Raw genomic sequence first — 20,135 nt, 5'->3', positions numbered from 1 at the left:
AGGGCCGGGAGATTTGCGCTGGCAATAAATCTGGTAACTGATAGGAGTTTGCGCATCAAGTATTTATTCACGGAACGTAACTCAGCTACCCTCTTTATTCATTTTTTTTTTCTTTATTCATTTCATTTTTTTTTTCTTCAAATACAAAATTCAACCTGTACCGTGGATACGTTTTATGATTTTTAATACTGTGACGTTCGAGCTTATCATTCTTATCGAGGCCAACCTTGTGACCTCGATCGGCATATTTTTAAAATTCATAAAATATTCTCTTTCGGAAGTTACGGTAGTTTGTATATATGTACTTGTGGTAGAGGAAATTCGAGAGAGATTCGTATATGTTTGCTTGCTTACTCAGGCCATCTATACGTCTGTCCTTCTCTTGCGCACGTGAGGCTTCTCGAGTCTGTCTTTCTCGCACTTACAGGTAGCCACGTAGGACTCGTAAAATACGAAAGATTCCGAAATCGGTTTGACAGTATATAACCTATCTTTCGATATCGATCGTAAATGTCGAAAATAATCTTTCGCCGTAATATTACGCAATAGGCTGAGAAACCCTGAAGATTATTGCCTCTGCGACTGAGAACACCTGAACATCGCGATATCGCGACCGGAAGTCGAATATGGCGTCACGTGGCGAAACCAGGTTGGTTTCACACAGAATCGAGGTCCTATATCGCGGAAGCCACGACGGAGTGAAGTCCCTGTGGAGATACTGGCGTCCCGACGCCTCCAGTCATCGACTACCGACGCTGTGCTCATCTGCCATACTCTGAAGTAGAGCAGTCGAGAAGATAAAAAATACGTGTATAACAAAGTAAATATGTGAATAAAAAATGGGTATAGATAAAAAACGAATAGGAAGAATCTTCTCCTCTTTTCTTTTCTATATATATAGCTATAGCTATATCCATTAAAATTTTTATATTTTCTCTACACCCTTTTATTACGTCAACTTAGTTTCCTTTGTCCTTTTCCTCCTTTTTTCGGTCATCAACAAAATCAAACGCGTCCAAAAATTCACACTCCGACTTGTTACCCTCGTGAGAATCTGAAATGGTAGGAATTTTGACTAGTGGATGTTCCTGGTGGTGTCGTGGTTAGCGCAAGATGAGCACTGGGAGTGCTAAAAACGAAATGGCTCTACTTCGCGAGATGCCTCGTTAGGAATGCCGGGAAACGGAGCATGGCTGCATATTAGGCATGCTAACTCTCCGTTTCGTCTCCATTACTCGTCTCTCTCCCTTTTCCACTCTCCACTCCGTCCCCCCTTTTTTCTCCCTTGTCGTTTCTGTTTGTCACTCTATTTTTTCGGCTTCTTCCACCCTTCTTCCTCATGGCTCGACCACGCTGCCAGGAGGGCGTCGAGGCTGCTTCACCGGTGACAGGGGTGGTTTGCGCAGTGACGTCAGGCTCCTCGTGCGCATTTCCATGCAAGACGCCCGGAAGGAACGACCTACTCCACTCGAGGATCCACTTCGCTGTACGGAGTATTATCGCTGTAGTCCGTCCGTCCCTCTTACGTCCACACGGTATAGGTAGAGGGTGTTACGTTTTCTCAACGTGCCATAGATACTGCCAGTATCTGACCCCTTTGTCTCATGCCGTATTATTTACAACCCTTGATTGAGATGGATGTATTCAATTTAGCGCAACACGCTGTACACGCCGGATTAATAGACTAATACGGTTAGAGAGTGTGTAATCTGTATACTCGCGTAAACACTCGGCATACTTCGACAAGGAGTACCTTCGGTTTCTCGTACGACATCGAGAGAGTATGTCGGTGTCAGTCTCGCCGGAAGTCGTCAACCCGAGCGGCACTTCCGTTAATCGTTGTTATATTACCGACCGCAATATCGAGTTGGCTGAAGTGGTAGGATGTCCCTGGGGGTTGAAGAACAATATGTATATACTAAATTACGCGCACGATCCTCCAGTGATTTACGAGTCACCGCTTCGCGCGACCGTAGAACTTGCACGAAGCGCGTCATAACAATCAGTACGGCGCTACGCGTCGCGACGTTCCACCGCTGCGCTCTTCACCGTATCGGGAGACAACGGAGACGCGGCTTAAATGGGAAACGATTATGCGCTGAATGCGCTGAAGAGGGCATTTTGCGCATTGAAATCGAGGGTCATCAATCCTGTCGGGGCATTGTGACGTCACCGCATCAATTACCATCCCAGACCTCCGCCAGGATGCCCTGCATCCATTCCGAGATTTATCTCCTGGCCGGATGCACTTTATTCTCGCCGACGGTTCTCTCTGACCCCCGCCACCCCCCCGTCCCTCCCCTCTCATCCTCCTGCAACTTCTTCTCTTATCCATCCCCTTTTGAAATTGACTGCAGCGCCACACAGCGGCAGTGCATTGGAACCAATCTTGTGTATAAAGAAATCCCGGTGCGCTTACACGGACCTTGACGTACGTGAGGTCTGCCGCTACAATTAAATTCTACCTTGTCATAAGAGCACGGCATAGGAAAGTGTCTTGCGCTTTTTCACGGCATTTAACGTAAAACTTTAACAAAAAGTAAAGGCCATTGTTTTCCTTCTGATTTCAGGTGAGTCTCTTGACTGGGCGAAGGATACAAAAGTACCATAAGACTAAGCGCGTACGTTGCCGATAGTTTTTGTCCTTGGTGCGATTTTTCATGGTGCACTGTCGTCGGTACGTATACGCATTGCCTATTTACCGGGGGAGCCAGGCCCCGCACGTATCAGGGGTGTATCATTAATTTACCGCATGGCGTGCATACTTAACCAGCATGAGGCGCGTGCCTTGGGGTTGTTACGCAACCGTCGTATACATTGCTCGTCGCGAAACGTTACAACCCCCCGTGAAACCAACCAGTGTGGTAGGCGAATGGGGTAGTAAGTCAGTTGCTGTATGTATGTACACGGGTGTCAATATGTGTCTCGTGGCTGTTACAGGGTTACGCATGCATTAAGGGAAGCAGAGTTATGTTGGATGGTATATGGGCCTCGCCTAGAGAGGGTGAGAGTTTTCGGTCGCGCAATCCTGCGAAACGGGTTTGCCTCCGTACATATGTATACACCCGTATTACCGGGTTGTTACACGGCTCGGTTAACTTCTTGAAACACCTCCGGAAATGGAGGCCCGTACTCGCGTTCATCCCTTAGCTAAACGAGACGCGTTGGATCTTCCGAAAACTACCCCTTGGGCCTTTATTAATATGTATATGTAGGTTCTACCGCTACGTAACCCCTGTCTGGCAATAACGAATTTTGTAGGAAAAAAAAAAAAAAAAAAAAAGAAGAGGTTCTCGGGACACCGAACGTTATTATAAATGTGACCAAGCACGTGGTGACCTATGACCCTGTCGTTGACTACACGGTTAATTGACTTTACATAAAAATTGATGTTTCCACCATACTCGATCCACCGTTTCCGGGGAGTGTCTCGGTTCCCCGTAGCCGCTCCTCTCTACTTATCCCAGAGTCCCTGGGTGTGTCTGTCGCGTCGTAGCATCATCTACATACGGACACCCATGTATATACACGAAGCACCTGGTCCCACACTGCAGGCATGGTATAAAAGGGGGCCCCCCAGTCTCAGGGCCCCCGAGTCATTGCACGCTACTCCGAACAAAGGAATCCTCGTGCAGTCCGATATGAAACGAACTGTAGAATACGTAGAGCGGATGCTGCTATGGGCATGGATACTGTCCGTATAGCCAAGGCGTTCGCCGTACGCGTACCATGGCGTCAGGGCCGTATCTCTTTTGGGCATATAATACCAGGAAATTTATATGTTGATATACATTCTCGTTCCGGAAAATATATACGTGCATGGGCTATGGCGCGAGGGGCTGTGGGTAACCAGAAATATTTCAAAGGGATTGATCCCCTGCATGTATACATATTTACACTTGGTATCTATATATATATATTACCGTGCAATAATGGCAGGACGAAGAAGTAAGTACGATCATAATGTCTTTGAATTACAAGAGAATATATTGGTCGCTCGTTACTCGTTAAGTTCCTTTGTTAAGCGCAGTGGTCTAATTAGACCCCCGCCCGACGGTTCCTGGCCCCGCTTCCGGCGATGTGTCGATGGGAATCCCTTCTTAACTGAAGGGAACTCGTCTTTGTCGGGGAATCCTCTCCTCGTCTCTTCACCTCTGGCAATCTGTACTTGGCGGTCTCCCGTACCTCGGGGATTCCCCGGATAGTATCGAGCAAGACAAGAGGGACTTTTGTCGGCTTTGCTCAAGAGATTCACTCGACGAACGGAAATTTTCTTGGATAGACGGATGCACAATGTCTACGGCCCTGTCCTGTGTGCTCACGATCCTTTATTATTTCCACTTTGATACTTCTCTTAGCTAGTATCTGCCGGTACTACAATTATCAATGATACCTATCGGTATAGCACCAGGATCACTGAACCCATTTATCTCGGTACATACGTTACCTACGGTACAAACTTATTCCTTTACGCGTCTATCCTCTCCTTCGAGCTGCTTGGCTCCTTGACCTGGGAACTCGCGCCTCCTCTATTCCTCTCTCTTTTATTATCTTTTCGACGTCTCGCATTCTTGCAGCGTTCCCAGCGTGCCGCTCGTCCCTTTTCACCCGCACGGTCAACCATATTATTTCCCAATTCTAGAAGACGTTTCATAAGGTTCCGGACCCAAGGAAATTCGTGCTTGTTCCTTATGGACCTTTCTTTTTTTTTTTTTCTTTTTTTCGGAAATTTTTTATACGCACCCAACACGAGCTCGTTTCGAGGTGCTTCGAGAAAAGTCGCTTGAAAGTAATATCGGAGTCAAGAGAGCAGGGCTCTATCGACGACAGCGTATTTTGGTTTTATAGTTGTATACCGAATGCTGATGTTCGTACGTGCTTTACGTATGTATAATACTGAATGGTTATCGCGTGCTATATTGAACACGATATATCGCCGAGAACACTGGCGTTCTCACGAAACGACAAAATATTCCATACGACCTGTACGACGTGCTAAAGCATATAGGGTACACGCTCGTGACCGTATGACACGTGGTACAGTCATGTATAGCGTATACGTTGTTATATGTATATATGTGTATACAGAACTGGAGGGTAGGGGCTGAGTATAGTATACCTGGTATATATATATATATATATATATATATACAGGTAGATTTATATAGCGAACTGTGTACACGGAGTTGCCGTGAGTCCTGAGTGACGGAGCGTCTCGACGTACTATACGTCGACGTCGGCGCCGCACGCTCGGGACGCGCCGACGATAAAACGAACGTTTTTAATTATTTCCTAATGGAAAATAAGCAGCGTCCCGCTTATTGCCGATCATGCCTCGCAGATACGCTGAACTTCAAGAAGAATCCGGTTACCTAAGCCAGGATTCGCAAGGTCCAGGGGTTATAGCTCGATAAAAGGAAACACCCTTCGTTAACCCTTCGATCTCCCGTGCGGCCCCTTGCCGAAAAATTCATTAAAGGGTTCGCGCCGCGCCCCTTGATAGATAATAAAAATGAAAAGATGGCGTTTCAACGTCTCAACGTGGATTCTTTGGTACGGTGGCTGAAGGGGGTGGAGAGTAGGGGTATGGTAAGCGAAGCCCTTGCTACCCTGAGATAAGACGCCCTCTTATTTAGGGGATGCCATATTGCTCTTGGCGCGGGGGCGCACATTGGATTCACATGAAAACTGATGAACTATACCGGGTAGTCACGAAGAAACTACCCCCCTATTCGCGTTGCTGGTTTTGAGACGCGATGCAGTAACGAGCCCTGCTGAAGTGGTATTCGGCGTTATGGGGGAAAAAGGTCCGTCGGTCGTATTAGGAACGTCGGGGATGCATTTTCGAAGGTCAGGAGAATGAAAGAGGGGCTGGTCGCACATCGATAACACACTCCATACACTTTTTGCATCCGATGGGGATTCCAATATCGTCACCGTCTTCGAATACATTGGGCTATTCCTACGGGGTGGGCTCGTTCTTTATATACCACTGTCCGCAGGACGTTCCTGAAGCTCGTCGGCAATCCTCATTAAAGTATAGAGGCAATCCCGGGCAAGATAGCTCCCACGTGAACGAGGGCGGATTCAACTTCCCTTTTAGCCAGCAGGAAAAGACCCTTTTCCGCACTTCGAGACCCTCGCGCCTCCCTGGACCATTACTCTGCTCGTTTATCCAGCATCCTCGAAGAGGTCGACACGCCGCGGGAAAGCCGTGCGAGGATTTTTTTTTGTGCCCTTCTGAAAGTGAAAGGAAAGGAAGCTGGAGAGAAAAAAAAGATTCCTCAACCTTACGGGGTTCAACTGTTTCTTGCGCACGGGTACGGCGACCGTACGATCCCGATCCATGTGGTACCCAGGCGTTTGGGTCCGACCCGATTTCAGGATGGCTGGACCCAGGCGCGGCGGGTCGCGCTGCTGTCTGTCCGTACCTTTGGCAAAGGAATGGCAATACGTGCTCGGTCGAGCGTGTAGATAATTCGCCAATTTGTATGTCGCTCGTATCGCAAAAGTGCTCGGGTGTCGTCGCCGGTGACGTCGACGCCCCGCGTCCCGCATCCCCGAGACTTACCGTGCAAACGACCCGACCCGTCCTCGTCTCCGGCGAACGGCTAATTAAAACAAATTGCTTGCGTCATTGTTCGCCGGCGAACGTTCAGAAACACTCTGGACTCTCCGATTCGAGACTCCAGAGTCATGACTCACGGACTCGCTACTTGAATCCATTTGGTCGGTACCTAACTATATGGAGAGTGGTGTACATATGAATCGTTTTAGCTTTGGATTGGGTGTAGGATTTGGTCGGTGAATTTTTCATTAGCCAAATTGAATTCTGGCCATGCATTCTTCTTTTATTTCTACGTCCGGTACACTTGAATTTTTTTCTTCACTTTGTCTTTCTAATCCGACCGCGATTATTTCTTCTTTTTTTCTTGCTTGACTTGGTAGGCGCGATCGAGCAAAGGAGTCGTAGTTGATTTACGGAATAGGGCTGGAGTTGGGTCCCAAAAAAAATGGATAACAATTCTCCAAAGCTTTCACTCCTTTGATGGGAATTCATGCTGAATGAGAGAATAACACTGAGGGCTGAGGGCTGGTAGAGTCGGACTACGCCAATACGAGGGTCCAAAGTTTTGGCGAACTTTGTACTTTTATCTTAACAGGTAATCTTGTGTCGTACGCCCTTTGGATATACGATAGGGGTGAGATTATCACTTTGGAAAATTATTACATAGTCACTGACGATGACAATTGGTTATTGCTTTTGATTAATCGAAAAGCGCAGGACCGTTTTCATTTTACGTGCGTGTACAGTTTAAGGGTCGAGATCCACTCTGCTCGTTAGAGAGACGCGAGTCCATGTACTTCGTCCCTATATACTCTCGAACTGCTGAATTAAAGTACTTTTAAAAAATTTAACGAATTTAAAGCAATAAGAGCGAGCGGCAGCTTTATCAGGTTCGATTTAATTTGGCCTGCAACCCTCGTCTTGCCGAGAGTCGAGGGTAGCTTGTTGAATATACTAATATATCGGCGCTCCGAAAAAGGGTGCTCCAATCTTCTAGACGCGTAATTCACTTTCTACACCGGTATATAAATTCCTTGATGAAAATTTCCGAGGCTTCGGGACAAAGTTGAATAATTCAGAAAAAAGGATTGAAATAAGCTCGAAGATTCTCATCCTCGCCTGAGTCCCCCCTCGGGTCCTTTCGAAAAGTTAAGGCTGTCTAAGTACCCCTGCTCGTATTTTCAATGGCGCCATGTAAAGCGATATCCAGCACGTTGAGAAGTTATCGCGCGCATTAACCCGCTATCATTAAGCCCGATCTGCATGAAAATACACCGTGTAATTTTGTCGCTCGTCGCTCGACACCAAAAGAAACTCGGTACGACTAATGGCCGAGCTTAAAGATTCCCCGGGCGTAGTTCGGGTTTTCAAGCTGCGAAAACTTGTCGGGTCTTCGGGGGTGTCGGAGGTGGCTGGAAGTCAAATGCGATATCAGAGAACATTACGCGAAATGAGAATATAAAATAATCACTCCAAGTAACACTTTTTCTCTATTCGAATCTTAAAAACAAAAAGGATATTTTCATCTCCCATTGCGAGGAACTAAAAATTTATTTGGAAAAAGTTCACACTTTTTTTTTCATATGGAATTTACGGACAAGTGCCGTCACTTCCGGTCTGGAAATCCAACAGGCATTTTCCGAGAAGCTTATTGATTTTCTCCCGACACCCAAGCTCACTGGGGTTCACTTCCTGCGACACTCTCTTCCACCCCTATTTTCACCCTTACCCTTCTTCCCCCCTCTACACCACGGCTCGAGTCTCGAATTACCAGCGCTCACGTTATTTTATATTTTCTCTCTCTCTCTCTCTCTCTCTCTCACTTCCTCTTAATCTCGCACCAGGCTTCCATCCTCTCTTATTTCGCCACTCCGCAGATACAACAACCACGAAAATTCATATTCATCCCCTATACTCGCAGAATCTCTACATAGCGTCCGACCCTATTGGGACCTTGGATAATCTTTAGGTATACATATGTGGGCACGACAATGTTCCCTCATGCTTCGGTGTAATATTTCTGTCGTCCATTAAGAACGGCACCGGTAGTCCTAGCCCGCTTTGTTCAACCCCAATAGTAACGCTTAAGGGTGCGACACGTTGCCAGTTAGCAATGACGACGGTAGTTCTACGGTTACCAACCTGAGTGCATTAACCCCCAAGGAAAAAAAGTATGTTCGCCCCTGGACATACACGATATATATTACCCCCTGAGGGTAAGTGGTATAAGAAAAGGGTATAAAGGGTTAAATATACCCCATAAAGTCAAAACGTTCACGTGACCGTTTTTCGTCGTATTTCGCGAACACCCTATAGACGTTACGACCCTTATCTACGGAAAACTGTTTGAATTGACGAGTGCGGCTCGAAGCATGCTTGCGAAGGGTAGTAGAACGAGATAAGGGCTCGGGAAGGTGGCTGAAACAAAGACGTGAGTGAACTACCGTACGTACTTCGAAGGAAGTTTGCCAAGGGATGAAAAAAAAAAAAAAAGAAAAAAAAACCTTTAAAATCTTTTTTGCACTTAGGATCGGATTCGTCCATCTAACGAGTTATCGTTTCTATAAACCTACCCTTATATTTAGGGTTGATCCTTGTCACTAAGTTTTCACTTGTCAAAATTTCGTCAGTAGTCACTTCCCTTTCGAATCCCCACGGCACAACTTTGAGACTCTTCTTCCGGGTGTGTATGCTTGCGATTACGCATATGGTATATGTATTATATAAGCTTGCAGGTATACTCCGTATCTACTAACTCCTGTAGGACTTATGAACAGGGGCGTGAGTCCTTCTAATAATTCTAGACTCGGCCTAAGGATCTCGCTGATCCCTCAGGACAATGGGGACGCCTTTCTATCCTCTTCAGGGATAATGGCATGACCGGGGGGTTGAGTTAGCTCGACTGGGGTATACGCACGTATAAGGATTGATTATACACGTACCTCGAACACTCACGCGACCAGCTGCTATACTGCTGTGTTATCGTGAATAGGTCTGCTTAATTAATAACGACCGCTTGACGCCGTCTGAACCGAGCCTTCCAATTGCAGACTGTAGGCTATAAAAAAAAAACATTAATTACTTAATGGAATTAATTGAAATCCTACGTAAGGAACGCTTCCTCAGCTCTTCTAGAAAATTATCCACTTCAGCCGTGCGAGCTCGTTCGGTTCTTTTAAAATTTACTCTTGTCTACGCCATTGTTGTTACTCGAATATGAAAATTGGCAAATCGTTTTGGCACGATATATTTTTACGACAGCGCACGCGGACATTGATCACGTGCTAATTCGTTACGATATTGCAAATCGTGTGGTTGACGTGTATGCGTATACATGTATGTGATTTATGTTAATAAATCGGTGAATATGGGAAATTAAATCTGCCAAAGAAATTTATAAGTCTAATTTGTATCCGTTTTGACTCGCGTCTTTCTGTCGAGCAAGGTATTAATTTTCATGAAAATGAGCAGGCTGAATATCCATGAAATCTATTGCCGCTGTCCTCTGTTCGCAAATCAGTGGCGTTTATACTTGTTAACAGTCTGTGATCGCTCGTCACTCCTGTTAGCACCCAATAATAGCTTGTTTTTAACGCATACCGATCAGCTTTTACGCGTGTCCTCAGGGTTTTCATTCTTACGTTGGATTCTGGTTGCGTTTTTCTCGTGTATTCTGTGCGTTGTTCTGGATCGTGACTATTTGACTAAACGAAAAATCATAATGAAATTATGTCCCATTGGAGTTACGTATCTTAGCAATCTCAGTGACAACGTACCACATTCAGCCTCTTTCGTATCACAAATCGGTCATGTTGAGAATATGGCAAATTTTGTTATTGTTTTAATTTTTCGAAAATTTAACTTCCGAAGGAGATGCCGAGAATACGGAAGAGTGTGTACACAGGCCTGGATACACGATGAGCGCGTGGATGAGAGTGGACGAGTATCTTTTGAAGAACCCTTGGACCGCTTTCAGAAAATTTTTCTGCTGACTGCTCGACCATATACGTGTACCTGATTTTTCCCTGCCGGGCGGATCTTTGGGGGTCAAGAATACAATTTTCCTAGATATACTCATGCTACGGATTCACCATGCATATAACCTACGTAAATGATGATCTCCAGGTACAGATCGGGGAATCCTCAACGGGCGAATTTATATACGTGGATATATGTGGCGTTCGTAGGAAATTTGTATTGTCATTAATGAGGCTCTCTATGACGAAGAGAGGAAGAAGATGAAGGAAAAGAAGAAGAAAGGTCTAGGTAAAATAGTAAGGTCTCCGGAGTCGTGATGTTTCCAAGGTCCTCGGCGTCGTCGTCGTCGGGCCGACGGTCGTCTTGGCAACAGGTAGTGACGTCAGGAGCGTGTAAAGATGGTTTAAGAGGTTATTTTTCTGTCTCTCTTTTTCTCTTTCTCCCTTCACTCGAGCCACGGGCACGCCAGTCCCGTCCTTCGTATCTAAGAATAATAATTCCCCTAACTACGAATTTTACCTACAGACGTATTAACAGTGGATTTTGTGATACTGAATTTCTTTAAATTTGATAAAAATTCAATTATCGTTTCAGTGCCCTGTCTTAATTATTTCCGTTTATAATTTCCAATTCCCATTGGAAGATGCTTCCGGTATGCAAGGGTCTGTGTGTATGTATATATCACTACTCTTCCTGTTTAATTTTCTCTGTCATACAACAAGGAGAATCCTGTAGCTTCATACTCGGGATATTCTGGGCCTTGTAGAAGTAGGTGCGCGTCATCGGCAACACGCGTCGCTCTCGTATATTGATCAGACATTGAGGCACACTGTGCGGAATAATATTAATGAAATGGAAGACCCGTTTGTATCTGTCAGCCGGGCGAAAAATGATCCGACAATAGCTGACGCCAATGACATTGGAGCTGCGCCGCTGTCACCGACGAGAATCATGGGACTCCGGGTTATTGCTGGTGCATGGTCGATCTACGGGGTGGTAATGAAAATTCCTTTCGTCATTCATCGAGGACACGCATATCACGTTCTCTCCAGCGAATGCTGCAATACAATATACGACATACGTCGTAATTCAAATTCGTAAATTCAATTTAAAAAAATTATCACCAAGAGGTTGACCTCTGCAATGGAAACGTTCTAAGTTCAGTGTAACTTACGTTTGTCCATTTGTTGATTTTAAGGGTGGTAGATTTGGATTCCAGAGGTCGTAAAGATTCTTCAAGTGTTTCAAGATGATTTTCGAAGGTTACGATATTCCAGGGACACCCTATACAGAGGGACGGGTAGTGTATTCATAACGGAGCCGGTGAAGGGCGATGCACCGCTGCCAGTATTCCAGGGGTGGTCACCCACCCCTTCTGCCTCTACTATAGTCTCCCTGGCCCTCGTCGGTCCCCTTCGGGGGTTGGGACGGTCGATGCAGGGTTGCCATGGCAACGAGACGCGTCGTGCGCCACCCCTCGCTACGGTGCATTCAACCAGAGTGCAATCTTCGATGAGAAATACGCGACTGGTCGAATCGAAGGCCCCAACGATTTACCCTCGCTGTCTGGTCAGTCCCTCTCTGCCTACGCCTGTTCCCTGTCAATTAAACATACGAGGTCTAAATTATTTGTATGAAAAAAATTGCTTCGAATCTGTGGACGAAAATCGAGAAAATATTCTCTCATTCGTTTATTTTTTTTATAAATATTTTTTTTTTTCGTTTCATAATGTCTTACCGCACCGTATGCCCTTGTGCTGAATCCAAGGGACGACTTATTGCGCGGCCTAGGAGAAATTCTGAACGTTGGATAGACACCGTCTACCAGACACGTATTCGACTGTATTTGCACGTAGACCTGCGAGCCAAGGTCGACGATCCTCTACCCCCTTATATGAGCGAGGAGCCAGGGACTCGGCGGCGGGGAGGGATGAACCTACCCCCTCGAACACGTTGAGTCGCGCCACGCCAGGCTGGGTCGCACAACCACCATCATCCCTCTCTCGAAACGGCTCTCATCGATCGAAGGGGTGCACGCACCGTGCAGCTGTAACCGGCGCTTCGCTGCTGCAGCGCGTTAACGTGCAAAACTTTACTGCGTTGTATTTCTATTGCGATGCAGTTGCATCCATTTCTATAGAAATTCATCCCCTCGTTCTTATCCGTATGCACTCTGCACTCTGTCGCTCTTTCATACCACTCTGCGCGCCGGGGCTATGCCAACTGTACGTGTATTTACGGTAGAGCCCAGGGGACGATTGTTACGCAATCCAATATTTTACTGGATTTACAGTTTTCATTATGACCAATTCACTGGAAGAATGCAGATGGTGATTTTTCAAATTTAAGGTTTTTGCCTGAAGCGTAATTCGCCTTTTTTTTTTTTTTCCGTTCTTTAGACGTCGTCGCTTTTCGAGTAGGGTTTCTTTTTGGCCCTTCCGCTCCTGACCTCTTACCCGAAGTCGTTGCCGCGCATACGTAGAATCCTTTCCCAGGAAAGACGACGGTCCCACAGTGCTCTGCACTCGGGCGTCCATTCACCTCGGTTTTATCTGACAAACCCGATCGAGATATATATCCCTTGTATTCGCTGCACTGCGCTGCTGCACTGCACTCCCCGTGGTATATCTTCCTTCTTGGAAGTCCGGTGCATCCTTTGTCTCGTACCTCCATAATACTCCTCTACTTTTCTTATTTTTCTTCCCGTCCCGACTTCCCCACTGTTTCCCAGGACTGGTACGCACACACGCCGGATAACCATACCTGCCTGGGTACGATCTGCCGAGAGAAAGGTGTGAGGCCGATAACCTTCGTATCGGTGACCTTGGCGCGGCAGGACGTATACGCGCAGTCGCGCAACCATCCAGGTAGTGGAGACGTTCGTTTAATTAAAGGGTGCTCAGCCACGAACACTCCCTTTCCCTCGTACACGTATTTCCTCAATGACGCAGCCAGGGTGCATCGGATCATCCGAATATTATCTAGAGCACCAGACAGGGTGTACTATGAAAAATATGTAAAGTCGGTCGAGTCGAAAAAAACGTAATATTATTTGTATTCTAGTAATAACTATTGGCGTTACCTTGTTATCGTGCTGTGACGTATGACGTATCGATGATGATTTTTGTTGTTGCTATTTTTCAGGGATGCCGGTTGACTGAAGATGGCCTCCCCGACACCCTCGCTGGAATCACGCGCAAATTCCCTCGGCTCCCTAGCCTCGCTGTCACCATTAACAGTGAGCGGCAGCTCCCCGCCAGCAAGCGATTCGGCGATCTGCGACGTAGATAGCTGCGACCTCTGCTTGGACGCGAAACCCGGCGACGGGCCCTGTCCTCATTGTCGCCTAGGAGGCGGCGTGCGCTGCACCGGGTGCAAGTCGACGGAGTCGGACGCGATAGCGCGTTGCTTCGACTGCGCGAATTTCCTCTGTCCAAACTGCGTGATGGCGCATCAGTTTATGCACTGCTTCGAGGGTCACAGGGTGCTCAACCTGGGTGACTCGAAGCTCGAGGAGCCCAAGAGCAACCTGGTGATCAACGGCGGAAACGGCGAGAAGGCCCTTTTCTGTCCGCGGCACAAGGCTGAGTTACTAAAGTACTTCTGCCGGGCGTGCAACGTCCCCGTCTGCAAGGAGTGCACCATTTCCGATCACCCTGGACCACTCCACGACTGCGCTCACATCTCCGAAGTAGGACCACAGCAGCTGGAAGCTGTGGCGCGAGCCGTGCAGGAGGGTCGGGCCAGGGCGGCCGACATCAGGGCCGCAGTCAAGGCGGCAGATCACGGCGCCGCCAGACTCCAGGTTCAGTACCACAAGGCACAGAACGAGATAAACGACACCTTCCAGTTCTACAGAAGCATGCTGGAGGAACGTAAGCAGGAACTGCTGAAGGAGCTCGAATCGGTCTTCTCCGCGAAGCAGATATCCTTAGGAGTCGTCACCCAGAAGGCCAACGAGACCGCGGACAAGATACAGCAGACCTGCGAATTCGTCGAGAGACTGACCAAGTACACGACCGTCACCGAGGTGCTCATGGTCAAGAAGCTGCTAGACTCGAAGCTCCAGGTGCTGCTGAGCTACACGCCAGACATCGCGAATCACTCTGCGGACTTGGAATTCGTGAGCAACTATCAGGCGATCCAGGTCGGCGTCAGGAACACCTTTGGCTACGTGCGCAGCAGTAGCGACAGCAACGCAGGACCCAGCAAGCAGCCGCCAATAGCAAGACCCACGGCGCTCTCGAGCAGCGGAGGAAGCAGCAGCAGCGCGAGCAGCGGACCGGGCAGCGCGGGATCACTCGGGGGTCTTCTCCTGGACAGACCGTACAGCAACGGTCTGGTATCTTCGAACTCTACCTGCCCGTCGTCGACCTCACCGTCGCCCTTCGAGAGCAACGTCATCTCCAAGAGATTCAGTTCGGCGAACAGTCTGGGTCCATTCTCAACCACAATCAGCGATCTCAATCTCAATGGAATGAACAATCCTTACGAGAAGTGGAGCAACGGCGGCAGCGACGCCTTCCCTGTAACCGCCAACGATCACTTCCCGATTGGACCAGCAGCGCCAACGGATCCCGTGCTCGACCTAACCTCGAAGCTCATGTCCGCAGCCATATTCCCGCCGAAGTCGCAGATCAAGAGACAAAAAATGATCTACCATTGTAAATTCGGGGAGTTTGGCGTGATGGAGGGACAGTTCACGGAACCTTCGGGCGTGGCGGTGAACGCGCAGAACGACATAATCGTCGCTGATACGAACAATCACCGTATACAGATATTCGACAAGGAGGGCCGGTTCAAGTTTCAATTTGGCGAGTGCGGCAAGAGGGACGGACAGTTGCTCTATCCCAACAGAGTTGCCGTTGTGCGTACCTCCGGTGACATCATAGTCACGGAACGCTCTCCTACGCACCAGATACAGATTTACAATCAGTATGGACAGTTCGTGCGTAAATTTGGCGCCAACATCCTCCAGCATCCACGTGGGGTCACGGTCGACAGTAAAGGTCGCATCGTGGTGGTGGAGTGCAAGGTCATGCGTGTGATAATCTTCGACCAAGCCGGCAACGTCCTGCAGAAGTTTGGCTGCTCGAAGCATCTCGAGTTCCCCAATGGCGTCGTGGTGAACGACAAGCAGGAGATCTTCATAAGCGACAATCGCGCTCACTGCGTCAAAGTCTTCAACTACGAAGGCTCCTACCTGAGGCAGATCGGCGGCGAGGGAATCACGAATTATCCAATCGGCGTGGGAATCAATGCCGCCGGCGAAATCCTCATTGCTGACAATCACAACAACTTCAATCTCACCATCTTCACCCAGGACGGCCAACTCGTATCCGCTCTGGAGAGTAAAGTCAAGCACGCGCAGTGCTTTGACGTCGCGTTAATGGACGACGGCTCGGTGGTCCTTGCTAGCAAGGATTACCGATTGTATATCTATCGTTACGTGCAGGTACCGCCTATCGGTATGTAGAGAGTAAAGTATCCTCGGCGAACGCGTCACGGATTTACGAGGTACTGTCACGAGAGGAGAGACAGAGATAGGAGATGCGCAAAATGATAGGAAGCGGATGCAAGAGCGAAGACCCAGCAGCAGCAGCAGCAGTGTCGACGGCAGCGCCGCCACAAGGAACTAGTTTCCCCGTCGCAAATTGAGGATACCGAAACCTTTCCTTTTTGTTTCTTTTTTTTTTTCCTTTTAATACAATTTTTATTTAACGGCGACACTTATTGAACAGCGATGAAAGAGCCACATTGTTTAGTTTTCTTTTTGTAAATGCTATTGGTAAAGAACGAATTTTGGACAACGGTTTAAGGAGCGGGTGGTTAGCTTTGAGAGGAGAGGTTAAAGATTTGAGAGATCTCCTGGGAATGTTCGTTTACTTTTTCACTTCTTTTTTTGGATCCACTTCCAAACTGTTTTTTTTTTCTCTCGGTATTCTAGTAAGCGTCGGAGTCGAGGATATGAAAAATACCCGTGAAATCAGCAGATATATTTTTTTTTGTTTTTTTTTTTTGTAAATCCTCAATATGGTGAATTATGAGTAATTACACCGTGAAAGAATTCTGAACCGTTTAGCGTAGTCGCGAGGCGCGCGCGCGTGCTTTTTTGTGTACACGCAATACCTGAGAGGGAGAGACACGCGTTACATAGACACGTAATATACACAAACATACACGTAAACACACGGAAAAAAAAAACTTACTTGTTAATGTTGTTATAACTGAAAATACTGTTGTTGTTGTTTAGTTGTAGAGCTCGCCGCCGCTAGTCACTTTTTCCCACGTCCGTTCCCGTTCCATCCCGTTCCCTGTTCCAATTCCCATTGCCCTAAAATTCCGAGGTAATTCCTCGTTCGACACTTTCGTACCCTCCTATCGAGTCCCTGTCTCGTCCCTATGGACCCAGGAGAATCTCTCATTGACTTTGAGATGATAGCGTATCCAAGAAATTCCTGTTTCCTTTTTTCTTTTTTTTTGTTTTCCTCCACGTGAAAACTTCTCTACCGTCGGTGTTTGTATGATAATAATGTTAAATGATCCATGGAAAATAATCCGGTACCGACGTCGAAATTCGAAACGTCAACGAAAAGTAAATCACCGATCGATGTAACTCTCACGTCACGTATTATCATCGTTCGCATACGTACTACTGTTATGTTATTCGTTTTCGTGTCGCTCCGCATATCCTGAAGCCTCTCGTCTCCTGATAAAGTAAGGTACGAGTCTCTTTTCTTCTTTCCCTTTAACAGCGACAAAGAGAAAGAATAAAAGAGAGACGAGACAAACGATGCTAGTTGAACGAACTGCGAGACACTTATACACGGACACTTACGCGTAAAAGAGATGATGGATAGGGATAAAGAAGAATTTTAATCTTTATGAAAAAAAAGAAAAAAAAGAAAAAAAAGTCCAATCCTCTCGCGATACGTTGCTATTCATTTAGACAATTAAGTGCATTTAATGAGTAACTTGACTCGATACAGCTACGCGAGGTGCATTTATATATTATTACGACGAACCGAGTATAGGCCCAAGTAGAATTCCTTAGTTTTGTTAATTATTGAGAATCGCCGATACGCGCGAAAAGGACTGTTAGAAGATTGTTCGTACCAATTTTTTTGTCAATGTTTCTAACTCTTTTTTTTTTAAGATAATTTCCAATTTCTTATCTCTTTTCTTTGTTCTTCGATTTACATCTTTACTGTTCTTGTTGCAAGTTTTAGGTTTTAGTCGAGAGTCACGCGAGAGAGAGAGAGAGAGAGAGAGAGAGATACAGAGGAGCCAATCACGCACACACTCACCAGACACACACCACACGCCCACACAGTACATAAAAGTAGGTTTTAGTCGAGAGTCACGCGATTTCTAACTCTTTTTTTTTTAAGATAATTTCCAATTTCTTATCTCTTTTCTTTGTTCTTCGATTTACATCTTTACTGTTCTTGTTGCAAGTTTTAGGTTTTAGTCGAGAGTCACGCGAGAGAGAGAGAGAGAGAGAGAGAGAGATACAGAGGAGCCAATCACGCACACACTCACCAGACACACACCACACGCCCACACAGTACATAAAAGTTTATCGTGCGTAACCGTACTTTAAGAAAATCTAAAACGGACCAGACGACAGATAATAAAACAAATTGGCGAAATCCCGAAAAGGTCAAGAGACGCGCCGGAGAAAGGTAGAGAGAGAGAAAGAGAAATGAAATATGAATTTTACAATTTCTCATACGAAAAGTCCAATAGCGGAAACAAGAAGTACGAGAATTTTTCCTCTTCTGCCATCTGGCCCTAATTTCACACGGTACGCCACTGGCGATTGCTCCTCTATGTGTGTGCGCGTGTGTTGTATACCTTTCTCTGTTTTTTTTTTCTTTTTTCTTTAACCCTCTAATTTGTTTTCCCTGTTTTCCTTCTTTTTTTACTTTCTTCAGACAGTTCCGCCCCCTTATTTGACAAGGGTGCAAATTCGAGCCAGTGCCCGATCCTCATCCCCCCCTCATCCCGTCTCGTCAAATATTACCGAGGAAGAAAAAAAATATATTTATATATATTTACAAAACAAGCCCAGTCGGCATGCACCCCGACGCAGTATTACGCACGTTCGTACGCATGCTAATTTAACGCCCGATTTAATTGTACGATTCGTACGAGTTTCCTGATCGTGATCGTTATCGTAATAATAATCGTCATCGTCATCGCGCCGTCATCCCATCTTTCCTAGAAATCCTTAAAACAAATTTTCTTACCTTCTTCCATCAAAAATATCTTCTCAGGACACAACAATCGTCCCACGATCCATGACTCCACGACGAAAAACGTCTTTCCGCTATTATTATTATTATTATTATTATTATTCTTTCTTTCTTCTTCTTTGGTAGTTATCGTAGCCCACGTAGTCTGTAGTGACGTATACTCTGTAAGGATTTTCTTTTTCTTCCCGTCACAATCACCGGCGTTCAATCTCAACGCTCAGACCGATCGTCCTACCGATATATCCGTTTCTTATACATCGTCATCCCCGTCACCATCGTCATTCACCTTAATCACTTTCATCGTTCGTTATCATCATCCTGTCATCACCGATCGCCCTGGTCTACTTCGTCATCACTACTTCTTTATTTCTCTGTACCGACCGGTAACGATTGCGGTAGTGTTCTTGTCTATTCGAACATAGTATTAATATATTTTGTTGGATGAGCCGACGCACGAGGCCCGTCAGCCGCGCGATCGTCGACTTCATGCATGTTTACTATTTACAATTATTAATTATTATTAATTATTATTATTATTATTATTGTATTATTATTATTGTATTATTACTATTATTATTATATTATTTTTTATTTTTTATCTACTCGCTACCCGATGTGTCACTGCCCCGCGACGGAAAGGTGCTAACTGGTTCGCGGCCGAGTCACGCAAATTATTCCCCAGCACGTATCGTTCAGTCCCTCAGATTCGCAAAACGAGGGACAATTTTCTTCATTCTCTCCCCCTATAGAATATTATTTTGCGAGCAGCGCGTGGATACCGGAAACCACGTGGGTCGTTCTTACTCGTGAAGGATGCTCGGTACTGAAGCATATGTCTCCCCCCCCTCACCCCTCTTCAACCCTCCCCCTGGTTAGCTTTGCCGAAAATTGTTCCCGAGGGTGCGAAGAGAAGCTGACGAACGAACCGCGAGTCGTCAAGGAGCGAGGAGAGCATCATCCCCTCGAGGATCTTCAGGATCCTTGGACACTCGGTCAAGACGGTGCAAGGATCCTGAAAGTGTCGTCCGATGAAAATGGTATCGATTCGCTTGGTTGTCCCGTGGTATCCTTAGGGGGTGGTTTTCGAGCTGACGTATGGGGGGGGACCGGAAGTCGCGAAAGGTATCTCGCGGTCTCTCTTTCACGACTTCCGGATGGATTCCTTAACGAATCAAAGCTACAGTCCGGTCGAAAGACTCAGTGATCTTGTGCGGGAATAATATTCTTAAGGATTTGGCCGAGAGATCTCAGACTTGTTTGCACCGTGTCCGTGACTCGTCGATCGGAAACATTCGTTCCCCCACCCATGTGCGAACAACGGCGACCCCCCC

At 46.6% G+C, this 20,135-nt stretch overlaps 2 protein-coding genes across 6 annotated transcripts in view; one reads left to right on the top strand and one right to left on the bottom strand.

Moving 5' to 3' along the window:
- LOC107266971 (brain tumor protein) overlaps positions 1-17,876 on the top strand; it is a 64,911-nt gene extending 47,035 nt beyond the window's left edge. For 3 of the 5 annotated variants that reach the window (XM_025084168.1, XM_025084169.1, XM_015738070.2), the window contains one exon: positions 13,691-17,876. In XM_025084168.1, coding sequence (XP_024939936.1) covers positions 13,710-16,022 — 2,313 coding nt within the window. In that variant the 5' untranslated portion in view covers positions 13,691-13,709 and the 3' untranslated portion in view covers positions 16,023-17,876. Of the gene's footprint in view, positions 1-2,570; positions 2,678-13,690 lie in introns of all 5 variants that reach the window. The other 2 variants (XM_015738071.2, XM_025084167.1) reach the window with 1 other exon arrangement.
- The window catches only part of LOC112494185, a 34,295-nt gene continuing 23,707 nt past the window's right edge, over positions 9,548-20,135 (bottom strand). Inside the window, exon 2 of the mRNA XM_025083820.1 lies at positions 9,548-9,626. Within this exon, the coding sequence (XP_024939588.1) occupies positions 9,548-9,626 (79 nt within the window). The remainder of the gene's footprint in view (positions 9,627-20,135) is intronic.

Source organism: Cephus cinctus, unplaced genomic scaffold (genome assembly GCF_000341935.2).
Source record: "Cephus cinctus unplaced genomic scaffold, Ccin1 Ccin1_scaffold0330, whole genome shotgun sequence".
NCBI classification, from domain to species: domain Eukaryota; kingdom Metazoa; phylum Arthropoda; class Insecta; order Hymenoptera; family Cephidae; genus Cephus; species Cephus cinctus.
Note: the sequence above shows the minus strand (reverse complement) of the source record. Positions and strands in the feature narration are given on the sequence as shown.